The sequence below is a fragment of the Adiantum capillus-veneris genome, chromosome 2 (assembly GCF_014529385.1).
Source record: "Adiantum capillus-veneris isolate H3 chromosome 2, ASM1452938v2, whole genome shotgun sequence".
In the NCBI taxonomy this organism is placed as follows: Eukaryota; Viridiplantae; Streptophyta; class Polypodiopsida; order Polypodiales; family Pteridaceae; genus Adiantum; species Adiantum capillus-veneris.
This window is the reverse complement of record NC_140932.1, coordinates 156,601,763-156,624,065: the sequence shown is the minus strand read 5'-3', so window position 1 is coordinate 156,624,065 and position 22,303 is coordinate 156,601,763. Positions and strand designations below refer to the sequence as shown.

General features: G+C 44.8%; 1 protein-coding gene across 3 annotated transcripts in view; it reads right to left on the bottom strand.

Moving 5' to 3' along the window:
* Positions 1-4,776: 4,776 nt before the first annotated feature.
* LOC147463919 (uncharacterized) overlaps positions 4,777-22,303 on the bottom strand; it is a 30,752-nt gene continuing 13,225 nt past the window's right edge. The window contains exon 2 of one of the 3 annotated variants that reach the window (XM_086491944.1): positions 4,777-5,410. In XM_086491944.1, coding sequence (XP_086348070.1) covers positions 5,381-5,410 — 30 coding nt within the window. In that variant the 3' untranslated portion in view covers positions 4,777-5,380. Of the gene's footprint in view, positions 5,411-5,553; positions 11,795-22,303 lie in introns of those variants that run through there. The other 2 variants (XM_086491943.1, XM_086491945.1) reach the window with 2 other exon arrangements.

Genomic DNA, 22,303 nt, shown 5'->3' with positions numbered 1-22,303 from the left:
AATGCAAGCTTTTGCATTGGCATGTTAAGTTTGTTTTAGGAGCGCGCTCAATGTATAGATACCCATTAAGCACAACATAATTGCTGGACACATTTATTAATACTTCATGATGGTTTCTAGAAAAATTATACACGGATGCCAATATGGAAGCTAGCGCTTCATTACAATGTTTTAATTGTTGTATTGAAATAGAACATTCCCTAAAGTTGCTCTCCACCTAAACTGTGTTTTCACACTACTGATATTAGATAAGGTCCTATGGTTAAAGGACAACAAGAGCAATGCATTCATTCATTAAGACTTACTGTTAGCTGTCAAGGGGAGTTGGTTTAGCAATATATTCACCTGCTCTTGCCGTTATTTCTCGAAAGCAATGTCACTTGCATTGCATTCCCATACCTTAAACCTTTTGAGCAACTTTGCCTTCTGGTTGCGGGTAAGCTAAAAGCAGCAGTCAATCAACTTTGTCTTATTGGTTTAAGGAGTCAAAGCAACCTTGTCTACCTACCTTGAGAGCATGTCTCATGAAAGAGAAAGACACCCTGCTTGGAGGAGCTTTGGTCAACATATATGCCACATGTGCCCTCACAAAAGCGCGAACAATTCTTGATGGGCATCCTCTCTAGGCCATTCAGTATTTAGAGGCCGGGGGAAGAGCGACTATGGGATAAATAATTATATCAATTAGGGAATCCCACACCGGCTCAAATCATAAAAGGACATGAGATCATCAAATCAGGTCGATGAACATAAGACAAATTCTAATGATCAAAACTGATGGAAGACAAGTACACCTCTGCTCATCAGATTAGATTGATGAGATTGTGCTCAAGACAAGGACACAAGGTTGTCAGTAGATTGAAGACAATAGCCAAATATTTCTTGCATTGTCATTCACTTGGAGGAGGTATGGGATCTAGAATGGGGATAGTTTTGATCTCCAAAATGAGAGAAGCATATCTAGACAAGATGATGATGACTTCTCAATGTTCCCACCTTTCAAGGTGTTTGACAAAATGTGTGGAGCTCGTCACACTTATCTGTAAGGACTCGAGACCTCATGTATCTTAGCACTTTCTTCCTATAATTGTTATGTAGTTTTGAATCATTTTGTGTATGTAGGTGATCTGAATCATGATGTACACAACAGATCCACGCCATGATGCTCCAAAGAAAGCTGAGGATTGAGGAAGTAGATAACCATACGATCAATGTCTAGAACAAGAATTCTTCCTATTTTGTCGAGTGTATCCTTCGCAATGTGAAGTCTAGTGTCTGTCACATTCCTTCACGTAGTTGAAGGATGGCATATGCATTTTTATAAACAGCTCAATGTGTAATCAAGAGATGTTTAGGAGGGTAAGCCATGACTTTTAGAACGAAGGGTGTCTTTCATTAGAATACCGGTGAAGGGATGGATAAGATGGAATTCACTGAGACCGACATTAACATGAGGGATAGACGAGATGGATTTTACTTACAAAGGGCACGGCTCCAAGGATTTTGCTGCTACAACCATATAGCACATAGAGGGCTGACAGCGGTAACCAAGATGAAAAACTTGCCATAGCGCAAGCCAACATACTGTTGGTAATAATATGAAGTGGAGATCATAGAGGGTTGTCGCACACCTTGAATTCCTCTTATGATAGAGCCTCCAAGAGACCGCAACATATCTGCAATCTTGACTCTACTGATCCACAAATCGAAGCACATAAATTGCCCTCTACTACTTCAACACAACCTTCAACTATATCAACCTCTCAATGGTTGCTACAGATAGCTTCGAACATGGATTCAAACACAGTATGGATGGGCTATAAATGCATTGGCAACATACCACATAAGCACCTTCAAGGGATGATCTATACTCACAAAGATAGGTGGCCTTCTCGAGCCCACCACATCTTGCAATTGGCATCTGATCTCAATTATCTTCACTCACTTCAAAAGAGATGTGCAGCTATCCCTCTCCCGCATCAATGTAACCATCAACCATATCACCCAAAAATACATGGCGGCATACATCTCCAGAAGAGCACTTTCCAGTACTTTATTGTGGTTCAACAACCCCTTTGGATAAATGAACTCATCCTATAATTTCCATAACACTAAAAATCCCATTGGCCTTGCCCCTTAAAGCATGTCCTGTCTAGAGTCCAACCATCACACTCCAAGAGGCCACAACATACCCCCAATCTTGACTCTACTAATCCAGCACATAAACCCTGCAAAGGTGGTCCCAACACTCGGATAAGTATGCCCATATCTAGCTGCTAAACACATCCTTGATCGAGCCCCAAACACAGTATGTCTAGACTTGATGGTCTATAAAGGTATTGGCAACATACTATATATGCACCTTCATGGGCTGTTGTGAAGGATACACAGCCTTCTTGGGCCCACCAACATCCTACAATCGGCATCTGACATCATGAAATTACGCCTACTATAATCCAAATCTTGACAGCACTCTATTGGTCCACAAATACAAGCACATAAAGCCTGCATAGGTGGTCCCAACACTTGTGTAAACACACCCATATCTAGCTACTAAAAACATCCTCAATCAAGGCCTCATACACGGTATAGCTGGGCTCTACCCGGTAGACAAAAGCATTAGAAATTTGTTGCATAATATTCCACATGGCATAATACCGGGCCATAAGAGGGGTCTCTCCAAGTGAGGCCACTGCCACTCTCTCAGGTCCCAGTAAACATGGGAAAGTGGCCTGCCCTCGAATATTAGCTGAGAAGGTGCATCTTTAAGATCCACGAAGCGTCTCTTACTTAGAGACCCCAATGGGCTACCATGATATATCCGGAAGGTCTTGTACCAACTCATTGTCAATACATAATCCGGATATGACCCGATAAATTTTATCTCTGAGCAATAGTAAAGGATAGTTCACTACTTTGATCTCCCTGATAGGTCAAAGTAACAACACCAATCAGAGTGCATTGGCAAGTCCAAATCCCCTCACATGGACCTGTCCCAACTACTTGAAATGGTAGAATCAATCTTGATTAAAGTTACAATATGAAAATTGACCTGGTTAGAGCAGCCCATGAGAATTGCAGATTGCGAGTTCTGTTCAGTCATGCTGCACCAGCGTTAAAGCAGATAACAGATTATGAGAAGGACCGCTCCCTGCCATCCAATATCCGTCCGCAAGCACAGAGAGAGAAATGAAATGAAATGAAATGAAATGAAATGTAATAAAATGTTATATTAACGTCTTCAAAAGGCCAAAGTGACCTATGAGACCAGAAAGTTACAATGTGGTGGATCTGATACAAAGTCAGAGTAACAAGATGACAAAATGACAAAATAAAATACTATGGAATCCTAAACTGCTAGGTGTGGACTAAGCAGTTAAACAACTAGCTGGGATAGCTAGATCACATGAGATCCAGCATCGGTCACTGGCGGATCTCATCAATCTCCTCCATGGTCAGTAGTCTGACCGGGCATCGTGCATGTCGAGCCAAAGTGACCCGAATCCTCTGATGCAGCCTCCGTCGATGTTGTGTAGTCCTCCACGTCTGGATCTCCCGAGCTCAGTCGCTCGGTCGATCAGTATGCCTCTGGTGTAAAGCGACGAGCTCTGCTGTGGTAGTAACTCCTCCGGGTGTCTAGTGGCAGCTCTAAAGAAGTCTGTGATCTATCTCTGAGACTGGCTAGCCTCTCCTCTCATCAGGCTCTCTTTGTGTCTGCGCAGCTCGAGCAAGAACAAACCCAGGCATCTCTGATCCTCGTACCGCATGACTCTAGAGAATGGTCCAAAGCCCTCTCTGAACAAGCAATGGAAGCGGCCTCGTATCTCGTAGTAGACGGGGCAGTGGCATGTGTAGTGCAACTCCGTCTCGGGCTCGATGTCACACAGGGGGTATGGGTCCTGGCCTCTGCTGGTACTCCGCTGTATCTCCCAGTCTCGATCCGCAATTGGTGTGAAGATGTGCGTAACTGGCCAATAGCACATCGTATCCCATGAGACAAGTGGGTGTCCATGTATCAGGGCCTCGTCACAAAACCATCCTCCGTAAGCTGGAGGAGATGCTCTCTGTAGAAAGCCATCTTCGTGCCCAACTCCTGTGCTGGCTGTATCCATGTCCTCTTGGTGTCTAGCGGAGTCAAGTCCTGGCGAATGAGCCTGGTGATCTTGGACTGTGTAAGAGTCAGAGAGGGCGCATCCAGTGAGTAGTGGAAGGGAGGCAATCTGTCTATGCTGAACCCATGCGCCTGAAACCATGATGTAATCTCCCTATACAAGGCGTGCATATCTGTCTCTGGGAAGTTCCCACATGCGGTGTATGAAGGAGACACACACAGAGAGAGAGAGAGAGAGAGAGAGAGAGAGAGAGAGAGAGAGAGAGAGAGAGAGAGAGAGAGAGAAATGAAATGAAATGAAATGTTATATTAACGTCTTCAAAAGGCCAAAATGACCTATGAGACCAATCAGTTACAAAATAGTGAATCTAATACCATGTCTGGGTACAAAAGAACTAGAAAAGAACTAGAAGTGGAACAAAATACTACTACTACTACTACAATCTAAAACTACGTGGGTGTAGCAGCTGATACAATAGGTACCCGGTAAACTGGATGTAACAGTGTGTGAAACAAAGATGGAAGAAATGGTGAGGATCCATCCTCATCTGCACTCTGGATGTCGAGAGAGTATGGCTCGAATCTTCTGTTGTAGTCTCCGTCGATGCTGTGTAGCTCCTCTCCTCAGTCGCGGTCGTCTGTATCTCTGTAGCTCCAATGCTCGGTCGATGAGAGTGCCAGTAGTGGTCGAATGAGTGTGGGACGAGCTCTGCAGTGGTGGCTGCTCCTCTGGCTGTCCCATATCTAGTGAAAAGAAATCTGTAATGTGTCTCTGGGACTGCCTCTCTCTAGCTCTCCCCAGTAAAGTGTCTCTATACCTGTGTAACTCAAGTAGATATAGTCCAAGACATCTCTGATCCTCATAACTCATGACCCTAGATAGAGGACCAAAACCCTCTCTGAATAAGCAGTGGAAACGCCCCCGTATCTCATAGAACACTGTGCAATGACATATGTAGTGCAACTCTGTCTCTGGCTCTCTCTGGCATAATCGGCATATTCTGTTGTCTGCTGGTATCCCTCTGAATCTACCAGTCTCAATCTCGAGCTGATGTGAGGATGTGCGTATCTGACCAATGGCACAACGCAAACCATGAGACATATGTGTGTCCATGTAGCTGGGTCGAATCACAAACCCATCTCCTGTGAGGTGGAGAAGATGCTCTCTATAGAAAGCCATCTTCGTGCTCAACTCCTGAGGCGGCTCTATCCATGTCCTCCTGGTGTCGAGCTCCTGTGCAAGCCACTTCGCTCAATCCCAAGCCTCCGTTAGGAATTTAATACAACGCTGTGTTCCACCTTTCAAAGCAGCACCACGATGAAGCAATAAATAAAGATAGCGCCAGACCAGCACGATAAAAAAGACAGATACCAGCAGCACAAGGAGATTCGAGCACAGAGGAGAGCAAGCAAGTGAAAAAAGACCACCATGCCAATGAACGTCATAAACAACCTTAAAGATTTATATAAATACCAAAAGAATGTACCATCACAAACTGATGGTGTTAACAATTGAAGCTCCAAGAAAAGTGCACGTTAGGGAGGCTTGATGGGTGTCATAAGCCCATAATCAACAATCCCTCCTCCCACAATTAGAAATTCCTCCTCAATTTTGACCATCTGTTTTGAGTACCTGCAGATTTGAATGAAGCATCTAGTACACATGGTGCATGTCTCGTGATTTCCAAATCTGTCAGCACAAGACCGAAGACCTCTGTACCTTCATGATCTAAGCTACATTCCAATGCCACCGAATGCCCCACAAATATTTAATATTTAACAACAGATAATCCCTGGTGCAATCATCATGCAAAGAGATTATGCACAGTTGGTCACAAAGTCCTCAAACAAGATCACAAAGTTGCCAGACAACGATCCCCTAGGCTCTTGTAAACTTGCCTTTGCTCCGAAGTAGCATGTTTGGGTAGCACATAGAGTAACATCTACGTGATGTTTGCGTAAAAGGAGGCTAGCCCAATCTCCTTTCGACCCTAACAGTTGAGTGCCTATAAAACCCCTCAACCCATAGATTCGGTACCATATCAACTTGTACTTTCTTCCTTGAACCATGCAAATGAATGTCTGCATGTTATGCAACTGCGTGCTGGATACGGAAATTGTGCCTATAAAGGATCCTCTAGACATCGTCATGTATATCTCAAGAATTTATAATGTCCTTGTCCTGTGACCCCTTAACATAGGAGACCCTAGGAGGTTGTAGGCTTGCATCTCTGCGAGTCTGCTCCTTAGACCATGCCAAGAAGGAATCCATAACATTGATTATGTCTGCCCCCCAATTCTCTTTGCATGAACGATTGTAGCATGAGTAGCATGTCCATCTCTGGTTTCATGCCAGTCGGATCCACACACAATGAGATGTGCACTTATGGAAGCCTCAAAACAGTCTTCGATCAGCCCTGATCGGATCAGCCAAGCGGATCTCAGGAAGCAGTCAAAAGTATGAGTCATCTTCAGTCAAGTTGTCAGATGTAGGCCTACCTATACATCTATCATCAGCCCAAGGTGACTTGGGGCTGTGTAGGAGCGAAATGGAGCTTCCACACACACACACACATCTATGTGTGCATACACGAAGTTTTTATACACACTTACATACAACCTCATACGCATACCCGTAAAAAGATGCACCTAACTACATACAAACACACATCAACATATAAGCACACCATCAGGAGGACACCATGCTGTGAAAGGGATCTCCTCTCTCCCTCCCCAACACTGTCACAATTTGGTGACGTGGCCCCCCTAGGGGGCTAGAGCCATTTAAGACCCTAACTTATGGACACCTAGCCGAGGACTCAATAACTGCTGGCGTGGAAATCATACGGCCCAGCAGTGCAAATCACATGTAGTTGATTGTATGGACTGCCCGCAATTCGCTGAAGTTGCTGACATGGCACTGTACGAACGCCCACGTTATATGAAACATCCCAGAGGGCGCCAGCGTTTGGAAGCAGCAGCTTTTCAGTGAGTTGCTTTTAGGCAAAGGGCCTTTAAATATGTAAAGGAGGGTCTCAATCTCACATTCCAGTGTTCAGGGAAGTAAAGTAGAGCCCCCAACTGTGTACCTCATTCAAGCAATATAAATAAAATTTAAGGGGCACCAGGGTTTTGGAGCCAGTCCTCTCTAGGAGTGGAACTCTGCCACTCCATGTCTCTCGCATGGATTCTCTCTCTCTCTCTTTCTGTTCAGCTGTTTGAAGTGCTAAAAGTTTGTTCCATACTGTTCTTTTCAATTGGCACATGGTGCCCTCCTATTACAGTGGTATCAAAGCTTTACGCATCTGCTCTTCTCCCATTCAAAACATGCACGACAAGGTGGCGCCTCTTGATTCTAAAAAGTATCTGCAGTTCCTCCTTGACGAGCTCCCTAACGTACTCTTGAAGCACCCTCTACAAAACCTCCCAATTCTGCAGAGCTTTCAACAATTTCTCGACTACATGTTGCCACCTCTGTTGCTCAGGCTTTTCCTCCTCCAGCACCAGAAAGCACAAGGGCCTCCTCTCGACAACCCACATAGAGTTCTATTCCAATTGAGGGAGTTTTCAGGAACACGGGTGCAACCCATTTGACTTCTACCTGGTGCAACCTCCTTTGCCACCACCGTCGCCACCACCTCCTGGACTTGTACCACATCAACCCAAGGACTTCAAGGATGGTGTAACGGGATGGCACCACGTGCAAACTGAAAAGAACAGTCTGGGATAGACTTTTAACACTTCAAAACAACTGAACAAAGAGAAAGAGGGAGAAAATTCACACGAGAGACATGGAGTGGCAGAGTTCCACTCCCAGAGAGCACTGGCCCCAAAACCCTAGTGCCCCTTTCAGTATTTCTTTATACTGCTTCAACACGTTACAAGTTCGCAGCTTTGCTTTGCTTTTTACAAATCTGCAATCCTAGGGTGAGACCCCTAATTATTTAAAGGCCCTGGCCTTAAAAAGCATTTGTAATGAAAAGCTTCAACTTCTAAGAGCTCCAGGGCTATTCACTAAAATGCAATCCGTACAGTGCCACATTAGCAACTACCGTGAAGTGCGGGCAATCTGAAAATCTACCACATCAGTATTATTTCCATGATATACGCTACCTGACTGTACAATAGACACATCAGCAATTGCTCGGCTGGTTGTCCAAAGTTGGGGTTTTAATGACTCAAACCCATCACCAACTAGATACAACCAAACACGTGTGCAAACAAATACAAGAACATCTAGATACAAGCAAACGCTCCCCAAACCAAAGTTTACGTCGTTCACAAGGTTCCCAAATACAACTAAACACTCTGCACACGGTACTTTCTGGTGCCCTACGAGGAAAAACCTGAGGCAATAGATCTAGCAACATGTAGGTCAAAAACTGCTAAAAGCTTTGCAGGATTGGGAGGTTCTACTGAGGGTGCCTCAAGAGGATGACACACAGTTCGTCAAGGAGGAACTACGGATACTCTCAAGAATCTAGAAGCACCATTTTGTCCTTGTCTGTTCAAAAGGGATCGGTGTGCTTCTAGGGGAAAAAAACGCCTCAAGCTCTGATACCACTGTAATGGGATGGCACCACGTGCTAGTTGAAAAGAACAAACTAGGATAGACTTTTAGCACTTGTTGAAATTCAAAAATCTGAAAGAATTTTCCTTATCATCCATGGTCTCACCTCATTCCTCTTTCATAATACCCATGAACATCAAGTTCAGAATCATAGCCAAGAAATATCGTCATTTCGGGAAGGATATGAAGAAGGTCGCTAGACCTCAAAACACACTCCAATCAAGTTTGATACTTTTGACGGAAGGGAGATGTCCCAAAAGCTACCGATGGGAAGATGTCCCAAAAGCTACCGCTTTCATACAACAGTTTGAAGTTGCCTTCAAAACACACTCCAATCAAGTTTGATACTTTTGACGGAAGGGAGATGTCCCAAAAGCTACCGATGGGAAGATGTCCCAAAAGCTACCGCTTTCATACAACAATTTGAAGTTGCCTTTGCAAACGCAATTTCTCAGAAGCGTCGAAGATGAGGCAGATGACCAAATACCTCAGCGCAATTGCAAGTACTTGGTGGTATACCAAAGCTTTGCAAGGAATTCAAAACAAGATTTGGATTCAATTCAAGGTTAAGTTTTCTCGGGAAAAAAAAAATCCTCTACACTTCAAGGAAGGTATCAGAGAAGATTGGGATCGGTTTGCCCAATAGGAGCACGAGCGAGTCACAAATTACGTGGACCAGTATTGGTTCACACTTGCTAAGGTAGCTCCATTCTTGAACCTCTCTGATCAAGAAAACATGAAGAAATTCAACTAAGGACTTTTACTCGAACTTCGTAGACGCATCCGCAAGATACTTTGCAACGGATGGTGTCAGCCATGCAAGTTGAAAGTCTACACTTTCGCGTAGACGAATCTAATCCCCACAGTGGTTGGGAACCATTGAACACGGAAGCCACAAATTTTTGTTACCTCTCCTCGAAGGATATGTTGTTATCCGGAGAAAGTTTTGGAGTAAGGGAATTCAATCTAGCGCCTAAGATTTCAAACAGAAGACCCTCAAACCTTAAGAGAGAGGAAAGGATCTTTGATCAAAGTTACATCTTTGAGGAAATCATAAAGTGCGTTTTTTTTTTTTGGCACACAGTATACATATGTCTAACTAGGACCGATCACTCTCGAGTGTTTATGAGAGTAGAGTCAAGTTGCAACATTATCTTATGTGATAAGCTAGTTTGATCAACCATCCGCAAGATCAAAAATTGATCTCGTATCCGATAGTTCTCCCACAGATTACCTGCTACTATGGATAGGAAGATATGGTAGTGCTTTTCGCACAAGTGAATGAACACTCTCTTTATGAGGGAAGGAGCAAGAGACGGTGTTGGGAAAACAAGACAAGGGGCACCTCAATAGCAATGTCTCCCAATAGCGCTCAAAACACAAGATCAGCACCACAAACGGTATCAAAAGAACTCCCACAACACCACGATTCAAAGGCAAGTGATCCTTGGGAATTTACAAACACGATCACCCAAAAGACCTCCATCAAAACTAGAAAGCACCTGTCCTGGCATGGTATTACAGCACAGGCCGACCAATGCGCTTGAGGAACAGAGCTTCCACACTCACCAAATAACTCTTCAAAACCACAATTTTGAAGTGTATACACACCACCAATGTTAGGTGCAGCGGAATGATTGTTTGCGCTTTGCTCAAGATGAGTGCTCCGAGCTGTGCTCAAGGTTCCTTTTGTTCTTATGGAAGGGAGAGCCTTCCGTTCTTAATGAGAGAGTGCAATGATTACAAACAAAGTGAATGGACACTGCGTGCAAGTGTATGAGACTGAGAGATAGAGAGAGGAGAGAGATACGACACCAGAGACGTTGTAAAACCCTCCTCCGAAGGCCCCACTCTCGTCGACGAGAGTGGTCTACTTATGATTGCACAATCTGGTACAAATGGAATGCATGTGACTGATGCAAGTCTAAGCTATGGCGGCGATAACGACAGTGATGAAAGGTCGACCTAAGGGCTGAAATCTGCAATCTTCTACTGCTGTCCAAAAACGCTATGGGCTGAAATCTGCGACTAGTCCATAAACGCTGATTTGGGGGCTGTTTTCTGTGAGTCTTTGACGCTGAAAATCTGCAGGTTTAGGGCTGAAAACTAAAGTTTCTTTAGGCTGAAAACTGATGGTCTTTCCGACTGAATCTGCTACTTCTTTAGGGGCTGATCTTGATGGTCTTCTACTGCTGAAAATGGCGATGTCTAAAATCTGCAAAGGCTGAGGTCTTCAAAAACGCTAGGGCTGCATATCTCTGCAAAAACGCTAGGCCAGGGGATCTCAAAAACGCTAGGTCAAAGCTCTGCAAAAACGCTATCTACTGGGGGTTCTTGCGATGATGCTGAGTGGAAACGCTAGGTCTAAGCTTGCTTCCGTCGCGGTGATCTACTGATGAGAAAACGCTAGGGCAAGGGTCTTGATTCTTGCTTGGAGGAAATCCACCAAGGGTCTTGTTGGAGAAGTTGCCTGCTGAGCTTGGCTCCTGTTGCCTCTTCTGCCAAATAGTGTTAGTCTAGGTTTGCTTATATACAAACTTACTCAATTTACCCTACCTATTTTCCAACAAAAGTAGTGAAAAATGTCAAAAATAGGTAAAATAAGCTAAATGCACTGCAAAATTCCCCTTAAGGATTTTGATGGATTCTGATGGAAATGCTTATGATCATGCTGTGTGCAACCAAAGAATATGCATCTACACTAAGTGACTGGGCATGCACGGTCTACGAATAGACTCACAAAAGTGCCAGATCACTTCTAAATCTAGATTGACTGGACTGACTGAACCCTTGTTGTGCTGTAGCTTGTCCACGGACACATAGGGTTCGATGTGTCACGTGACATCCCCTCCTTTTCAAAGTGAGGTACTGGTACCAAACTGTATGGCGTCGAGGGAGATCGCCAATAGCATCCGGAATCTTGGAAGGGACTCTTCGCCGGCCCACTCTGATGTGTGGGTCGTGCGATACTTGAACTTCATAAAGATCTGCAACGCTTGCTTCTTTGGGCCGCGCCAAAAGCGACACACAGTCTTTTGTGGCTCCTTCAATGCTTCAACTTCGTCGAGAGTCATGCTTTGTTCTTCTTCAAGAATCTCCATGGCCGAAAATTCCTGAAACCATTTCCAACACAAAACCATGAACATACCTATTCCATGTAAAGTGAGTGGAAAAAATCTTGTCTTCCTCAAAGACTATGCGTGCAATGTAGATGAACAAAGAGACGGAGTGCTAAACCGTTCACCACACACACGCAAACAATGAGATCGAATTTCTCTTTTAATCTAAAGCAATCAACTGTAGCAATTCACAACGGAAATGCCCATTCTTGGTGCTCATACTTTCATGTGCTCTTTCTACAAATGTGTCATGCCAAGAAAGAGACATGGAATGTGACTTCCGTAAATGCATACTTTTCAACTTTTCATGAAAAATCCGCATACATTCGTGCTCAGTCATGAGTGAAACGTGCTCAACGTACAATATGTCATGCCTAGGAAAAGAGATCACATAAAGACGTCGACTAAAATACAGGAAACGATCACGAATGAAACACTCGTACAATGCGTGCGTATCAATCATGCAAACACATAAAACTTCCTGTGAGGGTTCTTTAGACCTAGGCTCGAGAGCCAAGATCGGTTCTTCCTGAATGATCGAATCGTCCTGTGGGGGTTCTTTGGACCACGACTCGAAAGCCAAGATCGGTTCTTCGTGATTGATTGAACCTACAATGAGGTTAGCTTCACTAGAAAAAGCATCCACTAATACATCATCCTTGTGAACAATCACTCATCTTTATGCAACTCATCATGCTTGTGAGAAATCACATCTTGATCATGCAAATCATCATGCTTGTCATTGTCAGTCAAATCATCATGCTTATCATTATGCAAATCATGTGTGTCTTGCTTTGGAGAAGAAGAGACTGAGAGAGTCTCCTTCTCCCGAGACCGTTCAATCTTGTCCTGCATATTAGCAATGAGAGATGGAGAATGAACAATGTCCTCTCCACGAATGACAATGGGAGAATCACTTTTGGCATGGAGAGTGAGTGTTAGCCTCCCAATCAATGAGAGGGTTAAGATCACGAAACCATCGAATGCCCAAAATCATATCACATCCTGAGAGAGGAGAGACAACAAATCTTCTAGTGAAGGCAGCTTGTTGAATTGTAAACAACACACCAAGACACTCCTGCGTGATGAGAGAGTCCATACCGGGAACAAAGCCAGAAACCTCGAGAGGAGATTTCTGACTAACTTCTAGGCGGGCTCTCTCAACAAGAGAGGGATTGATCACATCATGCATACTACTTGAGTCAAACAATATGACAAAACGCTGCCCCGACACCTGACCATAACCTGACCATAACATTTAATGAGAGAATCATCAATGGGAGGGTCAAGAGAAACTTGGGGCACACTCGTGTTATCATTAATTGCATTGAAAGAGGAAGTGGGTTCTGTGGGTTCTTTAGATTCATTCGATTCAAGCTTAGGACATGTTCTTTTTATGTGACCCTTAATGTGACAATGAAAACAACGACCTTCCTTAGAATAAGTGCTTTGCTCTTTCGACGTGATGTATCCTCCTACAATTCCTTGTGCTACCTTTTCATTTGGAGTAAGCTTAGGTTTAGCAATTGTGTTAGCCTTACCCTTAGATTCATTGGAAGAATTCTTTTCAGAGACTGTTGGAAGATTGGTTAGAAGAGGTACCATTCTTGCCGTTCTAAGGGTTCTGAGAAGCCTGCGAGGTACTATGGAAGTCTTATTCTCCTTAGGCTTTCTCTTGTTGTGCTTCATCTCCTGTGCGAGAGAAATCGCTACCACCTTGTTGAGATCGATTGGATCGAAGACTTCTACATCAAACTTGATATAGTCGTCTAATCCAAAAAGGAATGCCTCTTTACGTTCATCATCCGACTTACGTAATTGGGTACCTAGCTGCAAAACACGATTAGAAAAAGACATAACCGGCATACCATTTTGCTTAAGAGCACGCCAATCGTCCTTCAATCGTGCGAGGTACTGAGGTGGCATAAACCACGCCTTGAGCTTGTCTTGGAAATCAACCCAATTGAAGGAAAGGGGCGTGAATTAATCGGCTTCCTCTGGGTGCACGGCTAACTGTGCCTCTTGCCATGCGTGGTATCAATCGATGGCATCACCGGCAAGGTACATGGCTACCGTCAAAACTTTGCTATTTCCTGTCTTCTTAGTTATCGCAAAATAAGCATTAAATTGATGCAACCAAGAATGAATAACCATAGCATCCATCTTACCATCATACTTATTGAAAGTCAACTTCTCTGTGACTGGATGGTTGGAATCCGCATCATGGCTTGCGCCACTTGAGGAACTCCCACAATCTTTGGCTGGTTCGAACTTCGAACGAACCAATTCTTGAGTGCGTAGTTCTCTTTGAGCCTCACGCTCGACCTCCAAGGCCACTCTTTGAGCTTCACGCTCGGCCTTTCTTTCTGCTTTTCTTTCGTTTCGTTCATCGCGCTCGCGTTCTAAAGCAAGGCGATTTGCTTCTTGTTGTGCGGCAATTCTTTCATTTCTTTCGTCGCGCTCATGGTCCTTAGCTTCCTGTTGTTCTGCTTTTCTTGCTAGTTGTGCCAAAGCAACTCGATTCGTTTCTTGTTGTTGTGCCATCATGTCCAACATCGACTTGACCATCATCTCCATGGAAGTTGGTACAACTCGTGGCGTAAAATCGCTACCACCTTGTTGAGATCGATTGGATCGAAGACTTCTACATCAAACTTGATATAGTCGTCTAATCCAAAAAGGAATGCCTCTTTACGTTCATCATCCGACTTACGTAATTGGGTACCTAGCTGCAAAACACGATTAGAAAAAGACATAACCGGCATACCATTTTGCTTGAGAGCACGCCAATCGTCCTTCAATCGTGCGAGGTACTGAGGTGGCATAAACCACGCCTTGAGCTTGTCTTGGAAATCAACCCAATTGAAGGAAAGGGGCGTGAATTAATCGGCTTCCTCTGGGTGCACGGCTAACTGTGCCTCTTGCCATGCGTGGTATCAATCGATGGCATCACCGGCAAGGTACATGGCTACCGTCAAAACTTTGCTATTTCCTGTCTTCTTAGGTATCGCAAAATAAGCATTAAATTGATGCAACCAAGAATGAATAACCATAGCATCCATCTTACCATCATACTTATTGAAAGTCAACTTCTCTGTGACTGGATGGTTGGAATCCGCATCATGGCTTGCGCCACTTGAGGAACTCCCACAATCTTTGGCTGGTTCGAACTTCGAACGAACCAATTCTTGAGTGCGTAGTTCTCTTTGAGCCTCACGCTCGACCTCCAAGGCCACTCTTTGAGCTTCACGCTCGGCCTTTCTTTCTGCTTTTCTTTCGTTTCGTTCATCGCGCTCGCGTTCTAAAGCAAGGAGATTTGCTTCTTGTTGTGCGGCAATTCTTTCATTTCTTTCGTCGCGCTCATGGTCCTTAGCTTCCTGTTGTTCTGCTTTTCTTGCTAGTTGTGCCAAAGCAACTCGATTCGTTTCTTGTTGTTGTGCCATCATGTCCAACATCGACTTGACCATCGTCTCCATGGAAGTTGGTACAACTCGTGGCGTAGATGGCGAAGGGGGAGGGTCGGAAAAATCTCTTGGTGGGGAGAACCCTTCGTCGCCTCTCCAGCTCACCACCTGTATGCGAAGTATCCATTCCGCTTCGGGTGATGACCATGCACCAGGGTCTTGGGTTCTTGGGTTCTTGAGGTTCTTGAGGTTTTCTTTCGCTTGCAATCTGTGTTTGAGAAGGATCTTCTCTTCACCCGAGTTCTACTCCTTTCTGCGGACGCACCCCTTGGCGGCCTTGCTCTCACACCAAGGTTGCTTTTTCCCACCTCACGTGATTGGCCGGCCACTAAGTGCACGGTCCGCTCTCAATGAGTGAAAAGAGACACAAGGGGAGGCTGGACAAGCCCTTCTTTCCTGGGATTCGAGTCACTCTTCATAAACACGATTAAGAATCGACACGCCCAAGTGAACTTGGGTTCGTGCGACCGTAACAAGCCAACAAAAATTCTTGTGATTCTTGTGGTTCTTTCCTTGAGTGATACAGAACACTGCCAAAGCTCTGATACCAATGTAAGGTGCAGCAGAATCATTGTTTGCGCTTTGCTCAAGATGAGTGCTCCGAACTGTGCTCAAGGTTCCTTTTGTTCTTATGGAAGGGAGAGCCTTCCGTTCTTAATGAGAGAGTGCAATATTTACAAACAAAGTGAATGAGTCACTTAGTGTAGATGCATATCCTCTGGTTGCACACAGCATGATCATAAGCATTCCCATCAAAATCCTTCAGGGAATTTTTCAGTGCATTTAGCCTATTTTCCCTATTTTTGACATTTTTCACTTGTTATTTTTAAGTGACTTTTGTTGGAAAGTAGGTAGGGCAATTTTGCTAAGTTTGTATACAAGCAAACTAGAGCTAGCACTATTTCGCAGAAGAGGCAACAGGAGCCAAGCTCAGCAGCCAACTTCTCCAACAAGACTAAGCCTTGGTGGATTCCCTCCAAGCAGCAGATCCCCCTTCCACTAGCGTTTTTGCAAAGCATCTCAGTCTGGCGTTCCCAGCATCTGCATCCTTGCCAACAAGTCCCAACAGATAGCGTTTTTGCATCAGATCTCCCAGCATCATCCCACAGCACCTGGCGTTTTGTCATCAGCATACCTAGCGTTTTTGGGAGCCCATGACTAGCGTTTTCAGCAGATACCACCCACAGCAATGCAACGATTTTCAGCAATGTAGTAGTTGCAGATTCAGCCCTCCAAGAGTAGCAGATCCAGCCTGAAAAGACCATCAGTTTTCAGCCCTTAAGAACCTCTGTTTTCAGCCCTAAACCTGCAAAATTTCAGCGACAAAGAACCACAGAAACAGCCCCGAAAATCAGCATTTTTGGACCCGCAGCAGATTTCAGCCCATAGCGTTTTTGGACAGCAGATAAAAGATTGCAGATTTCAGCCCTTACGTCGGTTTCGTCATCGCCGATATAGCCTAGACTTGCATCAGTCACATGCGTTCAGTTTGTACCAGTCTGTGCAATCATAAGTAGACCACTCTCGCCCACGAGAGTGAGGCCTTCGGAAGAGGGTTTTACAACGTCTCTGGTGTCGTATCTCTCTTCTCTCTCTATCTCTCAGTCTCATACACTTGCACGCACAGTGTCCATTCACTTTGTTTGTGATCATAGCATTCTCTCATTAAAAACAGAAGGCTCTCCCTTCCATAAGAACAAAAGAAACCTTGAGCACAGTTCGGAGCACTCATCTTGAGCAAAGCGCAAACCAAGACCACAAGAACCCACAAGAACTTAAGAACCCAAGACCACAAGAACCCACGACTTCAGCGGATCGTCATCACTCGAAGCGGAATGGATACTTCTCTTGGAGGTGATGAGCATGAGAGAGGCGAAGAAGAATTTTCCCCACAAGGAGGTTTTTCAGACCCTCCCCCTTTCCCATCTACATCAAGGATTGCACTAACTCCTATGGAGGCTTTGGAGCTGATGTTTATGGAAAGGAACTTAGAACGCGAAGCAAGAAATGCAAAAAGAATAGCAGACACGCAGAAATAAAAGCAGAAATGGATCGCAGACACGCAGAAGACAAAGCAAAAAGAGAAGCAGAACGAAAGGCAAGACAAGAACAGCGCGACCGATACATGCAAGAGTTCTTGCGACTCTTTTCTCAAGTGCGAGCACAGATGCAAGAGATTCAGGAGACGGAGACTCTCTTAGTCTCTTCTTCTCCAAAGCATGACACACAAGATTTGCATGATTGTGAGCAGCATGATGATTTGAATGTCAATGATTTGCATGATGATGATTTGATTGACAATGATCAACATGATGATTTGGATGATAAAGACAAGCATGATGATTTGCATGACCAAGATGTGATTTCTCACGAGCATGATGATTTGCATGAAGATGATGTGTTAGTGGATGCTTTTTCTAGCGAAGCTAACCTCGTTGTAGATTCGATCAATCACGAAGAACCGATCTTGGCTCTCGAGCCTAGGTCCAAAGAACCGTCACAGGAAGTATTCTACGTCGCATGATTCATACGCACCCATTGTTCGAGTGTTTCATTCGTGATCGTTTCCTGTATTTTAGTCAGCGTCTCTATGTGATCCCTTTTCCTAGGCATGACATATTGTACGTTAAGCATGTTTCACTCATGGATGAGCACGAATGTATGCGGATTGTTCATGAAAAGCTGAAAAGTATGTATGTAAGGAAGTCACATTCCATGTCTCTTCCTTGGCATGACACATTCGTAGAACGAGCACATAAAAGTATGAGAACCAAGCATGGGCATTTCCGTTGTGAATTGCGGCTTGCCACAGTTGCTTGCTCTAGATCATAAGAGAAAGATTCGATCTCATTGTTTCCGTGTATGTGGTGAACGGTTTAGCACTCCGTCTCTTTGTTCATCTACATTGCATGCACAGTCTTTGAGGAAGACAAGATTTTTTCCACTCACTTTACATGGAATAGGTATGTTCATGGTTTTGTGTTGGAAATGGTTTCATGAATTTTCATCCATGGAGATTCTTGAAGAAGAAAGAAGCATACTCTCGACAAAGTTAAAGCATCGAAGGAAACTCAGAAGACTTTGTGTCGCTTTCGGCGCGGCCCAAAGAAGCAAGCGTTGCAGACCTTTATGAAGTTCAAGTACCGCACGACCCGCACATCAGAGTGGGCCGACGAAGAGCCCCTTCTAGGATTCCGGATGCTATTGGCGATCTCCCTCGACGCCATACAGTTCGGTACCACTACCTCACTTTGAAAAGGAGGGGATGTCACGTGACACATCCAGCCCTATGTGTCCATGGACAAGCTACACCATGATCAGGGCTCAGTCAGTCCAATCAGTCTAGATTGGAAGTGATCTCGCACTTTTGGGGGTCTATTCGTAGACCGTGCATGCCCAGTCACTTGCTGTAGATGCATATCCTCTGGTTGCACACAGCATGATCATAAGCATTCCCATCAGAATCCTTCAGGGGAATTTTCCAGTGCATCTAGCCTATTTTCCCTATTTTTGACATTTTTCACTTATTATTTTTAAGTGACTTTTGTTGGTAAGTAGGTAGGGCAATTTTGCTAAGTTTGTATACAAGCAAACTAGAGCTAGCACTATTTCACAGAAGAGGCAACGGGAGCCAAGCTCAGCAGGCAACTTCTCAGCAAGACCAAGCCTTGGTGGATTCCCTCCAAGCAGCAGATCCCCCTTCCACTAGCGTTTTTGCAAAGCATCTCAATCTCGCGTTCCCAGCATCTGCACCCTCGCCAGCAAGTCCCAGCAGATAGCGTTTTGGCATCAAATCTCCCCGCAGCATCCCACAGCACCTGGCGTTTTGTCATCAGCATACCTAGCGTTTTTGGGAGCCCATGACTAGCGTTTTCAGCAGATACCACCCACAGCAATGCAGCGATTTTCAGCAATGAAGTAGTTGCAGATTCAGCCCTCCAAGAGTAGCAGATCCAGCCCGAAAAGACCATCAGTTTTCAGCCCTTAAGAACCTCTGTTTCCAGCCCTAAACCTGCAGAATTTCAGCGACAAAGAACCACAGAAACAGCCCCGAAAATCAGCATTTTTGGACCCGCAGCAGATTTCAGCCCATAGCGTTTTTGGACAGCAGATAAAAGATTGCAGATTTCAGCCCTTACATCGGTTTCGTCATCGCCGATATAGCCTAGACTTGCATCAGTCACATGCATTCAGTTTGTACCAGTCTGTGCAATCATAAGTAGACCACTCTCGCCGACGAGGGTGGGGCCTTCGGAGGAAGGTTTTACAACGTCTCTGGTGTCATATCTTTCTTCTCTCTCTATCTCTCAGTCTCATACACTTGCACGCACACATTGTTTGTGATCATAGCATTCTCTCATTAAGAACGGAAGGCTCTCCCTTCCATAAGAACAAAAGGAACCTTGAGCACAGTTCAGAGCACTCATCTTGAGCAAAGCGCAAACATTCATTCCGCTGCACCTTACAATCCTATAAGTTGGTGGGAACTCCTCTTTGAAAATAGGCCACTCAACAAGACTTTGCAACTTGGTAAAACTTCTTCTACTGCTTTCGCTTCTTCTGATACTTCTTCCTAGGGTTTAGGGCCCTCGGCTGAGATCTACAAGTTGGTTCCGTTCTTTAGTGGCTTGACACGTCAACAGTTTGTGACACTTCACACAACAGAGTGGCTACATTTTACGCTTCAGAGCTGCGTTTTCCCGTCTCACGTCGGGACCGCAATTCAGCCCCAGACCTACCCCTTGCAATCCCACATTGAGAAGGATCCAAACGTGCATCAAATGAGCCCTAGAGGTGCCTAGTCTTGAGGAGTTACCACGGCAACATTCATCATTCGCGTGAATAGAGTCTGCTCTGATACCACTGTCACAAGACGGGCACCACGTGCCAGTAGAAAAGAACAGACTGAACAGACTTTTAGCACTTCACTAACAACTGAATTGAAAGAGAGAGACGACACGCGACACCGAGTGGCCGAATTCCACCCCAGAGAGTATTGGCCCCAAACCTTGGCGCCCCTTTCGGTATTTCTTTATATTGCATCATCAAAGTACAAGCCGGTACTCCAAACTCTACACCTTCTCCAGGAAGCATGCCAGAGAATGAGCCCTAACCTCATATTTAAAGGCCCTTGGCCTAAAAAGCTATTTACAGTAAAAAGCCTTCAAACTTAGAAGCATCTGGTCCAAAAGCAAGGCCAAAAAGCTGCCAGCGTAAATCACAGCAAATCCGTACGGCCTGCCACGTCATCAGCCAGCGCAAAACGCGGAAATCCGTATAGCCTGCCACGCCATCATGTCAACGCAATTTTCGAAATTCTGCCATGCCACTAGGTTTGTGTGTGTGCAGAGGTCCTGCTTTATTTTAATCCTTTGTGTCACTAGGGCCCCGTCGGACGAGGTCCCCATAAGTTGGGAGGACTTCTTCTGTTACTTGTTCTTCTTAGGGTTTAGGCCCCTCGGCCAACATCTGCAAGTTGGCTCCATTCTTTAGGGCTTTGACACATCAACAGTTTGTTACAGTCGACACAGCCCGACGTAGTTCCGTGCCCAAAGGTATTGGCCCCAATGACTGGCGTCCCTTTCGGTATTTCTTTATCATTAATAATTGCAAAGTACCAAGGGACCTCTGCTCTCAGACTCTGAGTCTAGATGCTCTGTAGAGTGAGGCCTCAAGGGCTCTATTTATTGATACAAGGGATGCACAAAAAGCAAAGCCCCAAAAGCTTCTAACTCAAAAGCAATGTTGTTCCAAAAGCAACGAGTCAAAAATCTATCCAAAAAGCAAGCATCACAAATTACAAAAAGCCGTACTGCTGCCATGTCAGCCTATCAACACGTTATGTGTAAATCCATAATGCTGCCGCGTGGCACTCGTCAACGCAAAATCCAGGTTCTGTCGTACAGTTTGCTATGTCACCATCTGTCTGCACATCTAGCTGCCACATCACCATCCATGTTGTCCGGGTGGTCATGCCACGTCATCAGTTTGTGACATACCCCCCTCTTGAAAGAATGGAATCGCCCTCGATTACGCCTGCGAAACAGACAGAGGCCATAGACCAGTTTAGTAGACACTAACTCTAAATACCAACGCACTAGACCACACATCTAGCACTTGCACAAAGACGGCATAATCAGTGCACATTCACATCAAATCAATCACATAAAAACTGATTCCAGATCTAAGACCACAAAAGAGCGGAGTAACTCCCCTCTGGTGCAGTCTTGCCTGCACCAAATTCAACCCGTTGATCTCCGGGAACTCTTGGAATAGCCAAAGCTAGACCAAAAGCGTCAAGGTAAAGCTCCAAATCTGAGGAGGATCTGCTAGGTCCTCCTCCATCCACTTCACATCCAATCCCGGATAGTTCTTCACGAAGAAGCGATGTTCACTTTACCTTTCTTTTTCTTTTCCTGATGGGCCAGTTTCTGTTTCGGTCTCCTCGCTCTCTTCCACTTCGTCGCTGCTCATGCTCCTTGTCGACTTGCACCTCACCCTTGAGATTTTTCAAGAGACTCACATGAAAAGCATTGTGAATCTTCCAAGTTTCTAGCAACTTCACTATGAAGGATACATCATTTATCTTCTCTTGAATCTGGAAAGAGCCATAGTATCGCATTTTTAGTTTCTGAAAAAGCCGCTCCTTTCCTTTTCATTTCGTTAGGTGTGCCTTCTCAAATCGTAAGAGCACCCAATCATCTTCCTTCAGTTGCAAGTCGTTGCAAGTCGCGTTGAATCCTGTCGACTGCCTTCTTATGCCGGGCTTGAGACTTTTGAAAGGCTCGTGCACCTTGGCAAAAGCAGTATCCAGATCTAGATCATACTGATCTGCTCCAAAAATCTTATCCTAAGTCTGGGGAATTCTCTGATCAACCAACATTCCCTTTTTCCTTTCTTTCCTTGTGCCGTGGGACCTGTGGGTAGCTTCGTTAGCTCCCTTGTCCATTGGCACGTCAGTCTCAATCATCGGAACCCTAAGATGCACTATCATTTGATCCCCTTTTCTCTGGAATCCTTTGATGAGCTTGCATCTGGT